Genomic DNA, 20509 nt, shown 5'->3' on the forward strand with positions numbered 1-20509 from the left:
CCACTTCCAAGCAAAAATGGAGGAAAACTTTATTTTAGTTGTTTAAAAAAATGTTAATCAGTTTAGAATTTTTATTTGAGGGGGTTTTTTGAGCTTGCTTTTGTGACGCACTACCTGTAAATGTTTGTCTCGCCAAGGAGTAATTTTCTGGTTTTAGTTTTCTGTTTCTAAAGACTCTAAAAATTCTTTTAAATTTACAGCCCAGTAGGCCTGGTTACCCCAGTCCGAGATCCAGTGAAGGGTTTTATCCAAGTCCACAGCATATGGTACAGCCAAATCATTACCAGGTATTACATTTAACACTGTGCATGTATTTTTTCAAATGTGGGGTTTATAACTCAGTTGCAGCTAGTGGGATTGATTCACGTCACACGGTTTATTTTCATTCAGTTCTGTTAAATGTTTTTTGTCTTACTACATCAGAACAAACTCCAAACTAGCCTGGTAGGTTTACTCTGGATGACAAATATTTTCATATCTGATATGGTGCTCAAATTCCTAAAACTGCAGTGAAACACATCAGACATTTTCGTATTTATTGAAAGAATGTGACGTTCATGTTAACGAGTGTCCTAAGCCACGAAATTACTTGCCTTATAAAATGGCATTAACTGGTGGACTTTCCTTAGGCTTATTGATACTCTGTTCCCTGATGTTTCTCTGAAACATTTATATTTTCTATTGGCTGATAGCTGCCTTTAGATTTACCACATCATATACTCACAGGTTTTGCTTTTCTTCCTAACACTGCTGAAGAAATGTAAAACAAAAGTTTGTCATGAAAGTACTTTAAGCATTCTTGGGCTTCTTCAAAGCTACAGCCATATACAGCAGTCTTGGTCAAGACTTTTTTTTTCTCCATGGAGAGGGGGAGGTTTTCATTATTCTAATGAGTGCTTCAGGCTCATTAAAACTGCTCTTGGATTTTCCTGTGTAGAAGTTCTCAGGCCATGCAGCTAAGCACGCTAATTAAATGCTGTCACTCAAGACTTAAGTTTGTAACATACACTAGGGGTACATTTTTATATGGCTCTCTAGGGTGATGTTTGCAAGCTCCTAGTAACTTGAATATGAGCTCTGCATGTGTAGCCCTTCAAATGTATCAATGGATTTATTTTTGTTCGGGAGAGGACTTTGATCTTCTTGACTGCAGAGGTTAAAACACTTTCTAATGCTGCTGGTTTGATAGGTATCCTCAAATAGTTATTGTCAAAAGTTACAGTAATATTTCTATATATTTATATATAGATATTCTCAAATAGTTATTGTTCTGATAGGCATCCTCAAAGACTTAAAAAAGAGGGTTTGTGTCATATTTTGGCTTGGCTTCCTTCTTCTGATGTTGCTGCCCCTCCTACCTCTCAGTGACTGCTTGAATTGAGTCATTTCTGTGCTCTCATATTTGCTCCCTTGGTGTGTGTAGGGGAAGCTGTTAATTATGTGGAAGCATAGGTCTTACTAATATAACTTTTTTTTCTTTTTTCTCCACCACCACCCCCCACCCCACCCCCAAGGTGTCTGGCTACCCTGGTTCTCATGGGATACCAGCCATGGCAGGCAGCATTTATCCTGGGCAGGCTTCTCTCTTGGATCAAGCAGATTCCTGGAACCATCGGCCTCAGGAAATATCAGTGTGGCAACCAAACATGGAGGTATCGTGAACTGACACATCTGTTGTTGAGCTCTGTACAGTAAATAGATTTTTTTATTATTTAGGTACATTTGGAGATTATTGTAGGAAAATTGTTTCTTTGGTATTTTTTTAATTGCCTTACTGCAGTGGGATAGGAGTAATGACTGAATTCTATTCTTTTTGAAACAAATCGTCCTATGTGAGGTTGGGCATACACTGTACTCTTACACAAATTCTTGATGAAGTTATTACTACTTTGTATCTTAACTAAGTGAGTGATAGCAAATATTTTGCGTTTGTTAAAAGAAGGCTTTACTGAAACTTATTGCTGTTAATAGAGATGGGAACATTCATGTAAAAATATTTAATATCATTACAGTTTAAAAATACTTCTTGTGGGAGATATCCAGCATAGCTAAAGTATCTGAAGCTTCTCTGTAACTTAGCCGGAACAGAAAATGAAATGGTCTGCAAAACTGTTCTTGAGTTGTATTCCTGTTAGGTGCTTTTCAGCCTGTCATGATTGCACAGAGCTGCTGCAAGGAACATCAAGTTAATTCTCCCTTTAACCTTCCATAATTTTTTTTTCAGTTCTCCTCCAGTATTTTATACTTTTTTCATTCCATTTTATCCTCCCACAAAGATTCACTTTGTGCAGCTTCTGTCTTAAATCCATTCCCTCTCTAATCAATGCTCTATTCTCTGTGGCTCTCATAAACATTTAAGTGATAACTGAGGCTTACCCCTTAAATACAGACGAGCAGATAGGTGTCCAAGTCTTCAATTTGCCTCTGCTTACTCTTGGTTGATTTGGCCATATATAGTTGAGGGTTGTAGCCCCAAGTAGTTCAACATCCCTGTAGATTATCGACTCTAGAAACAACTTAGTCTAACTATGTCGTGCTTGAATAAAGTATTGGTGGAAGCACAGGAATGCTTTGCACGTGTTCATAATAATAAGCCACAGCCAAAGTTTTCACAAAAACTTGGGAAGTTGGTTGCCTAAAACCAATGTCAGTGAAGTTTGTTACCAAACTCCCCTTGGCTTTTTTAAAAATACTGATTTATACACTACTTGCTAATGATATCCAGACAGTGTTGGGATATGGTATATGGAGAATTGTAAGCTTAAGACATGCATAAAAACTTGTTAAAAACTCCATTAAAAATGTTTTTGTGACATGCTTTGCAAGTGTCAGCTAAAACTGAAAAGCCTATTTGTTTCGGGTAAAAATGTATCTTGCAGCTTTTAACAACTGGCTAGTTACATTATTGCTCAAGACCTAGAAAATGAAATTGATAAATCTGTTTTTGTTGTCCAACTTAAATGAAGTGCAATATATGAAGTTACAATGTTGCTGAAAAACAAAACAGAATTTTTCAAGTCTTTTTGGTTCCAGTGATTAGGAGCAAGGCAGATAAAATGTTTGTAGTTGGAAAGAGTTTCTTCTGATGGTCTGCTTCAGTTTATAAGGAGTTGAAGGAACTCTGCTTAACTGCTGTTATGCATTTGGGCTTTTAAAAAATCTATTCTTGCAGCTGTTTATAAAAATTTTAAGTTGTTGTGAGACTGAATAAACTTACTCTGTTTTGTAGGATTCAGGCACTTTGGACATAAGAGGAATGAGCCAGGTTCTACCCACACATCTCATGGAGGAGAGATTGATACGACAACAACAAGAGATGGAAGAAGACCAGCGTTGGCTTGAAAAAGAGGAACGATTCCTGGTAATACTTTGTTTCATAGTGCTTCTTAATTCATTCTAGTTTTTCTTTTTTTATTGCAGCTTGCTAAGACTGGTCACTTCTGTGAAATGAGAACATTTACTCAACACAGGAGTCACTACCAAAATGTAGGTTTGGGAACAGTTCTTGAATTAAGTGTTCAGCTAGTGAGTCCTGTATTTCAAATACCTGGAACAGCTGTGGTTTTTAGTGAATCTCATTTTATCGAGTTGAGTATTTATGTGTGGGAATCCAGAGATTGCTGTTCGTTCTTAAGGAGATAGATGTGTGCATACTTTACCCCTAAAAAAGGGATAACATAACCATCAGCCATCTAAGAACCATGATTGTAGTAAGAGTTGTAAGCAGTCTTGCACTAGAGGAATAACGAGACACATCAGTGGGAAGAAATAATTTAAGAAAGAGCTCTGTGAGGTGGGGAAGAAGCTGCGAACATCATCGGGAGGAGCAAGAAGAAACGCAGTGGTAATGGGATCTTCTGTTGCTGTTTCTCTGCAGTTCCATGTTTTCTTGTTGTCGGTGCCACTGGTGTATGTTTTGTACTTCAACTCTGGTTTCCCGGTTGTCAAAATTCAAGTTCTGTGTTAAAATTCTCCTACTCGAGACTGATGGCTACAGATTCAGCAGAGGACGGTAGTAGCGTATTACTCTGTACAGGCTCATGCTGGGGAGACTGTGAGTGCGTGAGCCTTGCTTGACAGGTGGATAATTGGCAGTGGTTTGGTATGAGTTGTGACAAACATCAGTCACATGTTTGGTCTTAAGCATGTTTCAAGGAATGTTTTGGTTTGGAAGCCTTTTATATTGTACATAGTTACAAAGCATGCCTGTATAAATGCAGGTGGCATAGGTTTGTTACAGGAGGTAAGTTTAAATAAGTATGCTCTCCATGTAAAGCAGATGATGATAATGCTCTATCGTTTCTGTAAGAGTTCTCTGCACTGTCTAGAGCTGGTCTCCAGGAAAATCTTAATTGTATGGATGATTTAGTTATATTTGAGACAACGAAGTTGCTGGTCGTGACTGTCTTACAGAACTTGAAACAGCCTTTTAGGGATCTTGAAGCCAGGACATTAAGTTCCTTGAAAATAAGAATTTATGCTTTAATCTACAGAAAGCCAGTGAGCAGGAATGGAGAGCAGATCTTGTACGTAGACAATGTTACCAAGACCTTATTTCTTGCCAACTGAATTGCCTCAGTCTCTCAGGGTTTTAGTTATGTATGGTATTCAGAACTGTTCAGAACAGCTGATGGCTGTGAAGACAACCAAGGTAGGATAAATCTCTACTAGCTCTTGAGAGCTACTGATAGATGCCTCCCTGTCCAGTACATGTTCTAGCCAAGATCCAGTTTGTGCCAGAGTTGAGATGTTACTTTTGATTAAAGGATGTTGAAGTTTGCTTTTGGCTGGTTTCCTTGTAAGTGCATTTGGGAATTTGCGGTTTGCCATTGGATGACTGTAAAGAAACCACTGTACCCAGATTGCTTTGTCCAGTTTATTACAAGCTGAAGAGAGGGAGGGGGAAGGAAAATTTCTTCCCTAATTTAGGCATTAGCTTTTCCAGTCTTGAGTGGCAGCAGTTGCTTGTGACTTTCACAAGCCCAGGAGGTCAAACTGATCCCATTGTCAGTTAAAACTTTCAAGATGGTCAAGAACTTTTTGCGAAATTAATATGCTTACTGAGAATAAGGCATTGTGATTTCAGGTGGCAGTAGATTGTGTGGGAACTTTTCTGCAGAAAAGTTTCTGACCTTTCTGAACTTTCTGGCTTTTTCTGCAGAATAGATGTTAATTATTTGTAGTGTTTGTTATTCTGTTTTAATTCAGTCTCTGGACCATTAGGGTGTTTACCATCCCCCAAATTGCTGCTTGAGGAGGGACTTGCTGATTTTTCTTTTGATCTGTAATAGTCTTAGCATATGTTTGGAAAAGAATTACTGTTTTCATTATGTGTTAGTTTTTATTGTGAGGAGACACCATCTCTATTGCCAACCCCTACTCAAAGGAGAACTAGGTGATGAACTTGTGAGCAGCCTTACAGCTCTGCAGCTTTGCCAGAGCTATATTTGGTTGATGTAAACCTTTAGAGGGTTAAAAAGGCAAAAACCAGGGAAAGTTTGAGTGGAAGTAAGCATGAACTTAAATGGCCAAAATGAGGAATTGGAATCCATGAGAGACTTCAGGTTTTGTTCTTACCGCATGAACATTTTGACTATACAGACTTTGGGGTTTATACTTGAATGCCTGTGACCTGATTTTGGACAGGGTATACCACAGGGTATATTTGAATCCATAGCAGTATGTATGTCAGCGGAATCTTCAGTTTATAGATGGGTGTTTCTTCAAAAAGTAATGTGGTTTTCTAGGTTTAGCCCTGAAGAAATCAAGATGGTAGAAAAGTCATTGTGGGGAGTCACTCTTGGAGGCCTTGCAGATCTCCTGAAGGATATCCACAGTTCATACATAAGAGTCCAAACACAGGTCCAGTGTAGAAATAATCCATATATTACACACAGACTCCTTGACCCATGTCCTCTAGTGAGTGACTAGTGACATTTCTTCTCTTGGGAGAAGGGCCTTGCCTAATTTCACTCCAGGTGATTTAGGGAGGAGAAGCAACTTACTTTCTCAAAATTGGTGTCATGTGTCTCATTTGCTTTGAGACACCTTTCTGCACTAACCTTTAGATTTTGATAAAATGGTTTGCTGAAGTCGGGCTCTCCCTTGCCTGCTACAGGCAGGCTTCAGAATATTTTTCCTTTTGAGCGCAGAGAACAATAGAGAGAGTAGAGCCAGATTTTAATTTTTAACTTACGTAACGATCCAGTGTAGTGTTCTCAGTTTAAACTGGCTACTTTCAAAAGCTGCTCTATTTACGCATTCTTCAGACTCTTACAATATATCTCACTTCTGCTGTTGAGAATCGGACTCACAGGGGAGCAACTGCAAATCATTTAATGTAAGACACTGCAAGGAGAAGAAAAATCCTCGGTGGGGTTTCTGTTAGTACCATTTTTGTTTCCCCAGAGTAACACCAACTTGGTCATGACTTGAAATTTATCGCTGCTTCTACAGGGAAAAAATACAACTCAAAGCATGTTAGTACAAGTATAAACAGCACTGATGCTGTGTGTGCTAGAAGAGCCGCCCCAGATGAAGAATTAAATTGCAGTGGCATTGAAATGGAAATTTACGAGTCTTCAGAGAGGTTGTTATCTGTGTAAGCAGTTTGCCTGAAACTGGTCCTTAGAGAACATGTGACTTAGTCAATACTTGAAAGGAGGTAGGAATTTTGTTTGCAAGCTGCAGCCTTAACAGAATCCAGAATTCAGAAATTCTGCTGTAAAAAGAGAAAACAATCAGATCTGTCTTCATGGGAAGCTTCTGAATGAAAACAATTCTGTTGTGTGAAAACTGAAGAGTAGAGAAGTGTTTAATTTTAAATTGTACCAAATATATCCATTGGGAGGTGAGAAGAGCACTGCGGGGGCCGGGGGGCAGGGGGTGGTTTTGGGGGACTTTTTTTCCAGGACTGACACTCCCGCCCACCCAGAGAGAGGATGTTGCACACTAGTCTGGTTGCATTAATGGACACTGATTAAACTTGTGGGCTTTCATGCTGTCTTGATAAAAGTGCTTTGGATATCAGCATCTCCAGGAAGGAGGACAGAAATCTCTGAATTATTTTTGAGGAAGCTGAAGTGAAGACAGAGCATTACTGCACTTTAAGCTTGATACAGGTAACTATAGAAGACAGTCTGTGTCCAGGGCATATGCAGGTGGAGGGGTGAGATGGCTGCAGTACAAACACATTATGTCAAACAAGCGGATGTCTGTTGGGCCTTCTATGTAAGGAATCTTACTGTTAGGTTTTTTTTAGGTGCTGCAGTCCTGAGGACTGAGTTTTTCCCTGATCATTTATATCCTGTGATGTTTAGACCTCAGCAGACAAGCAGAATCACAAGAAATTAATGAAGTTCTCATTCTGCACTTTCTCCTGTGTTGTTTTTTGATGATATGGGTATTTCCACCTCCAAAAAAATTAATCAAGGTTTTACTTGTACATAGTACATAGCATATAGAAGCTGAACGAACAGCCTCCATCCTCAAAAGCAGCACTCCACAATTGCGAATGGCCCCTCTGCTGCTGGCACTTGCAGCTCACTGTAACTAAAAGATTTGGCCTATTACCCTGCATTCTGGCATGCGTGCTGCGATACTTGCACTGATGTCCAACGTGCTGGCTTTCCTTTACAGTATTTGTGCACACAAAAAATCAGCTCATAAGGATCAAATTACTCCATTAGGGCCACAGTATGTGTATGTTTAATCTTCCAGCCCTGACTTCTCATGTGTAGAATTAATTTAAAAGCAAATGAGTTAAATCACTGAGTTAAAACAATTTTTAAAGGCCCCTGAGGATGCTTTTATTTGTGGGTTTTGACAGAAGTTTAGAACTGCCAAAAACTATCCTGATATTTAATTTTTTTTTTATTGCTTCTAGGAGAGATTATACCTTCTGTGTTTTAATACGCAGTTTGACCCAAAAGGGGAATCACCTGTAAGCACAGATAGGGAACTAGTGATGGTGATGATGCCATGAGAGAGCCTGCTGAACTGGTAGCTAGTTAGTTTGCTTCGCAGGAGTTGTGGGAAAGCAACTGTGTCATTCTGTGTCTTTTCAAGGTGACTTTTAAGTTCAGCAGTGTAGTGAAGTTAGTAATTTTAATGCTGTAACTTTTGGCACTGTCGCTAACTATCTCTGAACGTTTTGCAGAATGCTTTTCTTTTGGGCCTGTTTAATTATCTGCTTCCTCATTTATATTTAGTTTCCAGTTTGAACCTTTCTTTTGTGGCTGTATTGATGGTATGTGGCATTGTTTTTTATGGTATAAAATAAAGATATCTATGTGCATGCCTTTTAGTAACTCCTCAGAAGACAGAGCAGTGTTGTGCTAAGAAACTTATAGTCCTTTCCTGTGGTAGGTTGAGGAGAAATAACTCGCATAGTTTCCTTATCGTGTTTGGGTTTGTTTTTTTTTCTGAAATTCCCACATAGTTGTGGTTTTGTCCTATTTTGACACTGAGAACTGCAATTCAAATATAATTGATGTGAACTGTTGCTAAAATAAGATTTTAATTTTTAGCCTGAGAAAATCCCACCAAGACATTACTATTTGGTATGTCCTGAGAATGCCAAGACTTACATGTTCTTTTATTAGTGAGTGACCAGAAATACTGGAAATAAAGTAGATTATGTTCCAGTTTGTCAACATATGCATCCTGTCTGAAAAGTCCTCATGACGTTTCCAAAGATTTCAGATAGTAGACTATTTATTTGAAAAAAATCCATTTACTTTCCAAGGGTCTTGATTTTCTGCAAGATAAATATTTGATAAAATATAGTTCCTCCCTGAAATACATATCTGTAATGAATATAATGGTAAGTGGAAAAGACTTTGCTTAAACTTGCATTTTAGTTTAGTACGGTTGGTGCTTTCACAAAAAAAAATTCTGAGCGCTACATTTGTGTGCTTGAGAAGTCCCATCATGCTATGAGTATGAAACACATTTGAAGATGATTTGTCATCACAGTCGGTCACTCTTTAGCTTCAAGGCTTAAAAAATCTACTCATAAGTGACAGCTTTTTCAGATGAAGCTGAAATCCTAAGTCTCCAATTTCCCAAGGCTTCATTTTCTGAAACAGTCTTGTGCTGCACAAAAGCATTAAGCAGGGCCTTTGTAGATATACATCTTACTAGCTATGTTCAACTTGGGAGCTTCACAACCAAGTGGATGTCTTGAGGGTTTTCCCCCCTCCAACTCCTCTCCCTGTTGTATATATACCCTCAATACAGTTGTGCTCCAACAAGTGCCAGAAATGTTCTCCATAAACACGCACACGCTGAGCACCTTCGCACCCACCACTCAGTTTCCAGCCCCTTCAGCTGCCTCTCAGAAAGGATCGTTTCCTGTCCAGCCAAGAAGCTCTGTATATCTCATGGTACACCCCGTGTCAGCACGGGAGAATCATTCGAGGAGTCTCTGCAGTTTTCAAGAGGGCTGCGATGGAGGTATAGAGCATAGAAAGGACTGGAAGGATAGAAGGCTGTGCTTTGGGGCTGTAAGATAGTGTGTAAAGTACAGAACAAGTCAGTTTCGGTGTGAGGCTTATTTTTGACCTAGAGAATGTTGCATTAAACACATCTAAAGGATCTCAGTTTTAAAAATTCAGCAATGCAGTGCTATGTAATGCCAGCATGAGGGGCTAAAATTAGAGCTCTTCCCACTGTAGAAGCATAAGAATTGCTGCTAAATAATATTTAAGAATACAATGGGAGTTTGATCTTAGATATCACCTTTACTGTAAAATAGTTTGTCTTTTGAAATTTCCACAGGTACACAAATGAATAAATCAGAATATCATTTACTAAAATGGGAGTTAGAATTTATTAGAACACAGTCAAGTCACTAGAAATATAACTGGGCCTCTTCCTAGTCATTGGACACAAAAGTGTGTTGAATATTTCTCTGTTGTTCCTTGTGTTCCTAACTATCCGAGTTTTGATGTGGCAGGAGGAGGAAAATGTTTGGAGAAGTTGAAAGGGCTTGCATTTATGTATCACTAAATATTTTCAGTCCTTACTGCTAAGATGTAAATATGCAGATCACAGAGATGCAGGTGGGTTGTGTAGCTCTACAGGGTGCTTGTGGACCCTCTGGTTTGCCATTACCCATTGGCATATGGTATCTTCGTTTTCAGATCACATTTTTGGAGATGCCTGAGCAACACCACGGCCTTCCATGGTTTTGCTTGCATGGGCTAGTCAACAGGACTCGGTATTTCTGTTCGCAATGGGTGAAGCAAGTGCTTGTCTAGTTAATAATGCTCATTTTAGTAATATTTTATGTGTATTTACAACCTTTCTGTGAAATTATTCTTAGACTGTAGCTAGGTGGTTGTATACTGATCATGTACATGATATCCTGAAGTCCACTCCTATGGTGCACATTTGGTGCTGGTGGTGACATGGGTAATTGAATTGTTGCTGTGATGAGAGGTTGTAGAACTGGGCATTTAGAGAGTTTAGATGCTGAAAGGGAGGACCTTGTTAGGAAGACGAGGATGGGAGGAGATGGATATTAATGTCTGTTAATTTAACTTTTTTCTTATAATACTAGAAAAAAATCTGTTATTTGGACTAGTGTGTATTTTTGTGCTTCTGGATCTTTTAAAATGCTCAATATTTCTTTATCTTTGGAATCTAATTTAGGGTGCCTTTCTGGAGTAGTAAGTTGTTAAAAGTGCAAAGAGCATTAAAGACCTCTGTGATAAAATAGTCTTTGACTATTTCCAAAGTCTTTGGGCACTTCCCTGGCTAGAAACAAACATGAAACGAAGGCAAAGTGTGAACATCAGTGTAATAGAAATGTAGTTAGTCGTATGCTGAGATAAACAAGGATAGCTATTTGCTTTAGCTTAAAAATATAATGAGAATAATGACTGACTTTAGTTCTAATGAAGTATCTAACATACCCATATCCAATGAGACTTTAATCAGAAAAAAATCTTTCATCATATTAAAGGAAGTAAACTGGAGATTCGTCAATGGTAGGTTTCATCATAAAATTTGTCACAAATTCCTGGAGAAACATTGCGAAATTGTTTGCTTGTGTCTGCTTCAGTTCTTCATGCTTAAGATGGGGTTAAATATTTCCCTGTCGAGTATGATTTGTGTATTTTTAATCTGCAAGTTCTTTCAGGCAGTGACTGTCTCTGGCTGTGCCTCACTCAGTCTGCAGCAGACTGAATGAAAATCCAAAGTATAAGCCCTTCTGACAGACTACCAGCACAACTGGAGTATTTTTAATGATAGAAGATCAGTATCAGTGTATCTTTGCAAGTTCTGTCTGTCCTGCTGGCTTTTTAGGGTCGTTTAACAGGATATGTGAGTTGGAATTATTCTTTGGTGCTTTTAGAAGAAGAACGAAAGGTGTTTGGAGTAGCTTTAAACAAACAAGAAACAGATATATTTGCCCCCCAAAACTGACCCTGAAAGAACATGGGGTCAGTTTAGTTACAGTCAGTATTCACATGCCTACATTTCTCTAAATAAAAAATGTTCATTCTCATGCTGCATGTGTCCATTTTATGTATATATACATACAGACATAAAAAGGAAGTTGTATTCACACTGATGTAGATATGCGTTTTATCCATTTTCATTAACTCCTCATGCAGTCTTCTAGGAGAGTGAATTGAAGAGTCAGAGAAATCCTCTTTGTTTTTATGTGCTGGAATTGGTGCACTAGAAAAGCACTCTCATTTTGCTGAACCTGTTTCTTCAGATCAGTGTTAAACTTTGTTTCACATCCACTCTTCCATTGTCTTTCCATGTAATTAATGTTGTCCTCGAAGAACAAATACAACATACCTGGATTTACTGGGGAGATGAGAAAAATGACCGGTTCCTATGTGAAAATAATTGGTGTGGTCTTATTTTTACTGTTTAAAACAACTGAGTGCCGGGTTCCTGTATCTCACTTAAAACATATAAAATAGAAATTTGTTTGTTGCTTGTATCAGGAGAATAGTGCATCTGGATGTCTTTATTAGCTTTCTGTATCCAAATGCAGTGTTTAAAGAGCTCCAGTAATTGGCCCCATTTGCAGGCTTGGCGAGGGAGCCAAGTACATATAAGCTGTCCTCAGGCAGGAAGTGGGAATTAATGTGCAGCGTTTCTCATCCCGTGGTTGAAATTTTGCTGTTGGGAAGCAAACAATTTTTTTAAAAAAACCAAATTTTGCTGCCTTTGAGAAAATTAAAATGCAGGTTTTCCAATGTTGTGTTAGGGAAATGGTACTATCAATATTTATAACAAGCATTTTTACACATGCGCTGAGAACGGGTGGTTAAGAAGCAGTCGAGAAGGCTGCCAGGAGTTTCAGTAGCTGCAGTTGCAGAAGCGCGTAGTTGCAGCAGCGGGGGTGTATAGACTGGAATGAAATGACATCTGTATTTGTCAGTGTAAATTTTTAACAGTACTTTCCTGTCTTTAAAATGATTTTAAGCCTAGGTTGTGTGAATCGGTAAGCAGAGTACAGGATGAAATTTCTAATTTTTGTTTCAGAAACCCGATGTGCGGCTTTCCAGAAGCAGCATCGACCGAGAGGATGGAGGTCTCCAGGGCCCAGTAAGTATGTGTGGGATCTTTTCATCTCCCAACTTTTTCTCCAGTTTCCTGGTAGAACATGCTGTTCACTGTCTTGATTTTGGTAGAGGATTTAAAGTTTTTGCTAAATGTTTCCACTATTATTACGTGGTTCTACAACTTTCCAAGAGGCTCAGCTTCTGTGGGAACAGCAGCCGTGGCAAACTTGTTCATGCAGCAGTTTGGGGGATTTGGAGTTTGTTGGTTTTTTTCCCCTTGAAGCTGCTGTTGAAACAAAGACTAGAAAGTTTCCACAAATATGTTGCAATAATTTTTAAATGTTCATGTGCTGTATAATTGGGACTTTTATTTAAGAATGTGGATACTTTTCTGAAAGTTCGGTCAACAGGAAGCAGGATTAAAATAACTTTTGCAGTTGTTTAAATATCTGAAGGGTTTTCTTACAAGGAATGTAAATGTTACTGTTGTATTACCCAGAAATCTGTTTGAGGTAAATGATCCGCTATGAAACAAAAAAAATAAACCCCATAACCATTCATTTATTGCCAGACAACAGCTGCAGCTGTGGTATTCTTTCGTACTGGCTTAACTCCTGTCTATTTAACTAAAAACATCGCTCCAATTGTTTAATTGCCGACAGAATCTCTGAATCATACTGATCGAAGGCGGGGGCAGTGTTAGGCTAGGGACTATTAATGATAGAAACCTGATGCTTCATCTGCTGTTTGTCCCCAGGGATCCCCTTTAAAGTGTTTAAAGTTAATATTTTAAATTCACTTTCCTAGTTCTTTTGGGATGCGATTGTGAACACCTAGTTTGGTTTCAGTATTTCTTCACTGCCTAAGAATTTAGGGACTCTTCCTGCATTTGCAGCCAGAGTACAATCATGAATGAGTATATGAATGACACACTGCAGCATGGTCTCTAGAGACATTCCTGTCTGGAAGCCACTAAATTTTTTTCCATGAAATTGAAGATGACTGTTAGTTATTGATAGGTCTTCGCTATTGTTGCATCTTTATATAAGAGAAGTAAAGTATTGCTGCACTTTGTGCTACTCATGAAGATGGGTTGAGATAACCGGGAGATTTTGAATTGATGTTAGAGGTTTGATTCAGGTGGCAATGGGTTTAAAGTACAGCTTCTTGCAGCCAGCTAGTTTGTGACTGCTGCTTGATTTCAGCATGACTGCCTGGGGTTAGAATAAAAAATACAACACCCAGATCCCAAACTGCTTGTAGGGAAAGTCCTGTCTTCCCAGACAAGGTAGTACAATTTCACACCCCATTTGAAAGACTGTGAAGAAAACACTTAGTGTGATCATTGACAAAATGAGTTTTAAAAGAGACTCTAATTTGTGATAACTACATTTCTAGTTCCAGACTTTGATTTTGCATGTTTATAGTTCTTAATACATTCAGAACATAACTCTGACTTACTTCATTTGCAGTGGGAAATGTCTAATGCTTCTGTGAGTCGATGTCAGTCTCTCGTTGAGAGGATGAGAAATAGGCAGTGGTCATTTCTAGGAGAACTAGGATTAAGTAGTTGCCCAGCATTACACAGAGATTTCTGTGACAGTGGCAAGGACAGAATCCAGTTCACTGCAGTCATTTACGTTTTCCCCACAAAGTGACTTTTTATTTGATTAGGTGTTGTGGCACTTGGAAAGCTGTAGAGCAGAAAGCACAGCAGCTCTGACCATCTGCACTGTTTGGGGACACTGGGAGGGAGGAGAAGTAATACATGATCCTGTTCTTTGATAGGATGGTACAAACAGTTACCACATGCATTTTAGTAGTTCCTAACTGACGAGCATGTGGCTGTATAACTTTGTGCACATTCTTTTGACATACACTTTTAAAGTGCAATTTTCAGGAAGTAAAAATGCAAGAGTTGTTTTAGTGGAATTTTACTCTCCTTCCTCTCTTCCCCCTTTCTTTTCCCCCAGGGTTATCAGATTTGAAATATTTAGGTCAACAACAAAAGTCAAAGTTAATGACATGACTGATGGTGCTGGCAGAAAGCAGATGTTTTTTCTAACTATAGATGGCAGATGTATGACAGTGGTGTGAGATGATCAGCCAGTATGTTTCAGAGGTTCATGGTGACAGCAGAAGAGTTTCAGGACTTTGGATCTTTGGTTTCTTGTCCTGGTTCCTGAAAGTGAAATTAGATTTTTGTTCAAGTCTGTAGTTACAGACTTGGAGTAGGCAGGGTGCTTCTTTATTTCTAGCCATCACGTTTCTGCTCTAAAGCATTAAGTTGATAGAATATCATCTACGAAACTTAAAGGAACTTCAGATTTCTCCCTATGCAATACATTTTTATGCAACCTTACTTTCTGAAAGTTACGCTTCTTGCCACAGTTTTCCATAGAAAACTGGTAGAAATTAGCTTGAAGTAGAGAGTTAGTGTGGGAATTTTCAGTTCATGCAGTTAAAATTTGGCAAAGTTTTGAGCAGCTGAAAGCAAGCCTGAAGCGCTAGGCAACCTTAGGCATAGCAGCCGTTACCAGATCTGCCTGTAATTTTAAAACCATAACATGAATTTCTAAAAATGCTAGGCTGAAGCTTTGAATAAATGCTGAACTACAATTGTGAGTATCCCTCCAGTTTGTTAATGGAAAAGTGAGTGAGTTGTCAAGGCATGAGCTTCTCAGTTCAGTTCGAAGGATCTCCTGCAGACTTTCTGCGTGCTGTTGGGCAAGATGCTTGGTATCGTCAGTCATCTAGCACTGAAATGAGGTGGCGGTGGAGTTAGAAGCTAAGGAATAGTAAGTGTACTGCTATTGTCCCTGTTACCTGGGTGTGTTTCTGAAAATACAGAATGCAAGATGTTCAAAAACAATTGCTTAAAATGAAATGAATTAACATTCTTAGGTGGTGGTTATGATAACATTATCCAGAGCTGAAGGTGAATTGAAGCAAATACTGTGCTTTTGTACCATTAAAAGTGAATCCTAAGCAGTCTGAATGTCATCTTTAGAGTGTTGAAAAAGCAGCTTCCTTAGGTCTGATGCAAAGAAGTATTCTGACTTATAGAAAATGGTCTTTATTTTATAAATAAATGCCTCTTAGAGATGTTTCAGTAGTAAACCTATTAAATTCTAACTGCCTTCAGTGTTTTACTTTGCAATGGAAACTCCTTTGAACAGATATGTTTGCATAAAATGTGACACTGTTGGGATTGTAATGTTTTTTATGACACGACAACTGCAAGTTTTGTGTAAAGTATTAATTTGGTTGTGACCAAACAGATTTTCATCTTCCATGGAATCATAGAATATCTCAAGTTGGAAGGGACCTATAAGACCATCGAGTCCAATTCCGTGCTCCTCACAGGACTACCTAAAACTAAACCATATGACTAAGAGCGTCATCCAGATGCTCCTTGAACTCTGACAGGCTTGGTGCTGTGACCACTTCCCTGGGGAGCCTGTTCCAGTGACCAACCACCCTCCCAGTGAAGAATCTTTTCTTAATTTCCAATATGAACATCCCCTGACGCAGCTTCATTCTATTTCCTCGTGTTTTATCATTGGTCACCAGAGAGAGGAGATCAGCACGTCCCCTTCCGCTGCCCCCCTTGAGGAAGTTGTAGACTGCGATGAGGTCACCCCTCAGCCTTCTCCTCTCCAAGCTGAACAAGCCAAGTGACCTCAGCCACTCCTCCTAAGTCTTGCCCTCGAGGCCTTTCACCATCTTGGTCGCCCTCCTCTGGACACACTCTAATAGTCTGATGTCCTTCTTATATTGAGGCGCCCAGAACTGCACACAGTACTCGAGGTGGGGCCACACCAGTGCCGTGTAGAGTGGGACAGTCACCTCCCTGGACTAGCAGGCTATGCGGTGCTTGATGCTCCCCAGGGCACAGTTGGCCCTTTCGGCTGCCAGGGCACACTGTTGATTCATATTCAACTTGCCACCGACCCAAACCCCCAGATCTCTTTCTGCAGGGCTGCTCTCCAGCCTCTTGTCCTTCCATTTGTATGTGTGAGCAGGATTACCCTGTCCTAGGTGGAGAATCCAGCACTTGCTCTTGTTAAATTTCATACGGTTGGTGATTGCCCAGCTCTCTAGTCCATCCAGATCTCTCTGTAAGGCCTCTCTACCCTTGAGGGAGTCCACAGCTCCTCCTAGTTTAGTATCATCGGCAAACTTACTTAATGTACGCTTGATTCGTGTGTCTGGATCATTTATAAAAACATTAAAGAGCACTGGCCCTAATATTGAGCCCTGCGGATTCCTACGGGTCGCTGGCTGCCAGTCTGATGTAACCCCATTTACTAAAACTCTTTGAGCCTGATCCATTGGCCAATTGCTCACCCAATGTATTATGAACTTGTCTGGGTGCTGGACATTTTGTCCGGAAGGATACTGTGAGAGACACTATCAAAAGCTTTGCTAAAACCCCATACCAACCACATCTACTGGCTTCCCTTGGTCAACTAGATGGGTAACCTTGTCATAAAAGGAAATTAAGTTGGTTAAGCAGGACTCTCCCCTCTTGAACCTGTGCTGGCTATGACCAATGGCTGCATTGTCTCTCAAGTGTTTTTCAATAACTCCCAGAATAACCTTTTTCCATAGTTTTACCAGGCAGTGAAGTGAGACTGACAGGCCTGTAATTACCAGGGCCTTCTTACTCTTCTTGAAAATTGGTACATTTGCCAGCTTCCAGTCGACTGGCACCTCTCCAGACTCCCAAGACCGTTGAAAAATAATGGAGAGGGGTCCTGCAGTAACATCAGCCAGCTCTTGCAGTACCCTGAGATGAGTCCCATTGGGCCCCATAAACTTACGTGCATCCAGCTGGAGCAGCAAGTCTTGAACGGTTCAGAGTCGGCTGGGAGTTTGTCATCCGCCCCCGCCGCCAGTCATGGTCTTCCAACACAGGGCTCTGGGGGTCCCAGGGCCCATCATCGGTGTTGAAGACAGAGGTGAAGAAGGCATTAAACATCTCCGCTTTGTCTGTGTCCCTATTTGTGAGGTGACCAACCTCATCAAGCAACAGACCAGTATTATCTCTGATTCTCCTTTTGCTGTTAATGTATTTAAAAAAGCCCTTTTTGTTTGCCTTCAGAGTGCTGGCCAGCTTGAACTCTAATCAAGCTTTGGCTGCACGAATTTTCTCCCTGCAGTAGCAAACAGCATCTCTGTAGTCCTCCTGTGTTGCCTGTTTGTGCTTCCAATGTCTGTACGCTTTCCTTTTCCATGTAAGTTCTAGAAGAAGATCCCTGCTCAGCCAAGCCGGCCTTCTGCCCTGCTTGCTTGGCTTTTGACACTCTGGAATTGCCTGCTCCTGTGCTCTTAAAAGATGGCTTTTAAAAAGTGACCAGCATTCATGGACCCCAGTACCTTCAAAAGCAGATTCCCAGGGGACCTTACTAACTGGCTTCTTCAGCAGCCCGAAGTCTGCTCTCTGAATATCCAGGGTTGAAGTTTTGCTTCTATCTCCAACAATTTGAAACTCAACTACTTGTGGTCACTGTGACCAAGACAGCCACCAATCACTATTTCACCCACGAGTCCCTCTCTGTTCACAAACAACAAATCTAGGAGGGCACCTTTCCTAGTCGGCTCCCTTAGTACCTGCACCAAGAAGTAATGTGCTGCAGAAATTTCATGGACCTCTTTGTGTCCACTGTATGATATTCCCAGCTGACGTCTGGGAAGTTAAAATCACCCATAAGGACAAGGGCAGCTGATCTAGAGATATCCCTTGTAGAATAAGTCATTGGTGTCATCATCCTGGCTGGCTGGGAGGTCTCACACCTGGCTGAGTAGACTTCCACAACAACATCTGCTTTATTTGCTTTCCCCTTCATCCTTACCCAGAGGCTGTCAACCCTGTCATCGCCAACTGTAAGCAACATACAACGCAGCCCCTCACTTGCATACAGTGGCATCTGGCCCCCACCTTGCCTGCCCTGCCTATCCCTCCTGAAGAGCCTATAACCGTCCATCATGGCACACCAGCCACAGGACTCATCCCACCAGGTTGCACTTACGCCGGTGATGTTGCAGCTCTGGGACTGGGCCAAAGCTTCTAGCTCCTTGTTCATTCCTCATGCTGCGCGCATTAGTATAAAGACATTTCAAATGTGCTCCAGTGTACTCAGCACATCGTGGAGCAGACTGAAGGACCTCGCTAGCACACCATCCCTCAAACATTGGTGTGCCGCCCCCAGGCTTATCTCTAGTGAGCCTGGTTTTATCCCTTTCCCCTTCAGATCTAGTTTAAAGCTCTTTCAATGAGCCCTGCTAACTTCTGTGCAAAGATCCTTTCCTGCTTTCAGACAGGCGTGCCCCGTCTGTCGCCAGCAGGCCTGGTGTTGTGTAGACCAATCCATGATAAAAAAAACCCCAAAATTCTTCCAGTGACACCAGTCATGGAGCCAGGTATAGATCTGCTGAGTCTTTTTGTTTCTTCCATCATCATTGCCTGCAACTGCAAGGATAGAGGAGAACACTGCTTGTGCTCCTCATCCCTTAACCAGTTGTCCTAAGGCCCTGAAAACTCTCTTGATTACCCTTGGACTTCTTATTGCAGCTTCATCACTGCCTACATAAAAAGGCAATAATGGATAACAATCCGAGGGCCATACCATGGTAGGACGTTTCCTCATCACATCTTTAACTCAGGCCCCAGGAAACCAGCAGGTTTCCCTAAGAAGTGGGTCTGGTTGGCATTTTGGGTCTTCTCTTTCCCTCAGAAGAGAGTCTCCTATGACAATGACCCATCCTTTTTTCTTTATGGAAGCAGTTTTGACACAGGGCATAGGCCAACTTAACCTTGGCGACACCTCCAACCCAGAGGAACCATCGTCCTCATCATTGTTCGGTTCCACTTGCAGAGCCTTGTACCTATTGTGCAAGGCCATCTGGGAAGGTGGGGGAGTCATGGAGGAGATGTGCCTGCTGTGCCGGACAGGACCTTGTCGCCATTGCCCCCTATCCCTTCAGTCACCACCTTCTGCCGGGTGGGGAGAGGATAGGGAATCCTCTGTGTCATGTGTCCTGTCTGCCCGACAGGTCAGTCCCAGGGAAGGCAGGGTGCAGTTCCAGGAGTCTACGTCTCTCTCCGACTCCCTGACACCCCTCGCCCTCCTCGCCCCCTCCCCGAGCTCTGTCAGTAAGCGGAGGAGCTCCTCTCCCTGGGCACACCTCCCGCAGGTGTGCTCACTGCTGCCGTCCTGCGCTGGTGTAAGAGCAGGGCACGGCCTGCAGACGGACACCCGGACGGCAGCACGCTCCATCGGAGCTCTGCCTGGGAAGCTGCGCCAGTCGAGGCGGGTGCAGAGTTTAGAGAGGCCATGGCCTTCTGCCGGGTGGATACCATTGCTCCTTGGTCAAACCGGCAGAGTTACGGCACCCTGCCACGCCATGCCCTGTTTGCCCAGCCCAGTCGCGGCACTCCCTAGGGGCTTCTTTTATAGGTGTGGATGGTGCCGGCACCAGAGCTGCTCGCCTCGGTGACTGAGTGCTGGTGGCGGTTGCACCACATTTAAATCTCCCGCCGTTGCTCCTGGCCCTGCCCAGGTCTCCTCAGCCGCTGTCACACAAGCTGTGGGCTCCTGGCGGGTCTCTCCGCTCCCTCGGGGTTCCCCCGGTTCAGGAGACCCCTCTGTGCACCTCGCTAGAGCGCTCTGCTGCCCATCATGCCGGCACTGGAGCTGCTGACCTCGGCGACTGAGGCTGGCATGAAGGATGTATAAACATAATTACCCAGGAAAGTCACTTCAATCTATTATTAAATACTTCCAGATGAATAAGCAAATTGACCTTGACTAAGAGCTTTGCAACAAAAGCAAAAAGTAAAGCAGCTTAGAAATCTCTTAACTTTATGGAAACCATTCAGCAGTGCAGAAATACTTTAGTCTTCTAATTGTTGCACTGCCATTTCTTTACCACTGTGACTTCTACAGTTTGATCTCTGAATACGGGCTAAA

The 20509-nt window shown here is 41.4% G+C and overlaps 1 protein-coding gene across 16 annotated transcripts in view; it reads left to right on the plus strand.

The window, feature by feature from the left end:
- PTK2 (protein tyrosine kinase 2) overlaps positions 1-20509 on the plus strand; it is a 226579-nt gene that overhangs the window by 197850 nt on the left and 8220 nt on the right. For 15 of the 16 annotated variants that reach the window (XM_030011674.2, XM_030011675.2, XM_030011676.2 and 12 more), the window contains 4 exons: positions 201-287; positions 1515-1652; positions 3230-3361; positions 12514-12576. In XM_030011674.2, coding sequence (XP_029867534.1) covers positions 201-287; positions 1515-1652; positions 3230-3361; positions 12514-12576 — 420 coding nt within the window. Of the gene's footprint in view, positions 1-200; positions 288-1514; positions 1653-3229; positions 3487-12513; positions 12577-20509 lie in introns of all 16 variants that reach the window. The other variant, XR_005932213.1, reaches the window with a different exon arrangement.

The sequence above is a fragment of the Aquila chrysaetos genome, chromosome 4, assembly GCF_900496995.4.
Source record: "Aquila chrysaetos chrysaetos chromosome 4, bAquChr1.4, whole genome shotgun sequence".
Classification (NCBI taxonomy): Eukaryota; Metazoa; Chordata; class Aves; order Accipitriformes; family Accipitridae; genus Aquila; species Aquila chrysaetos.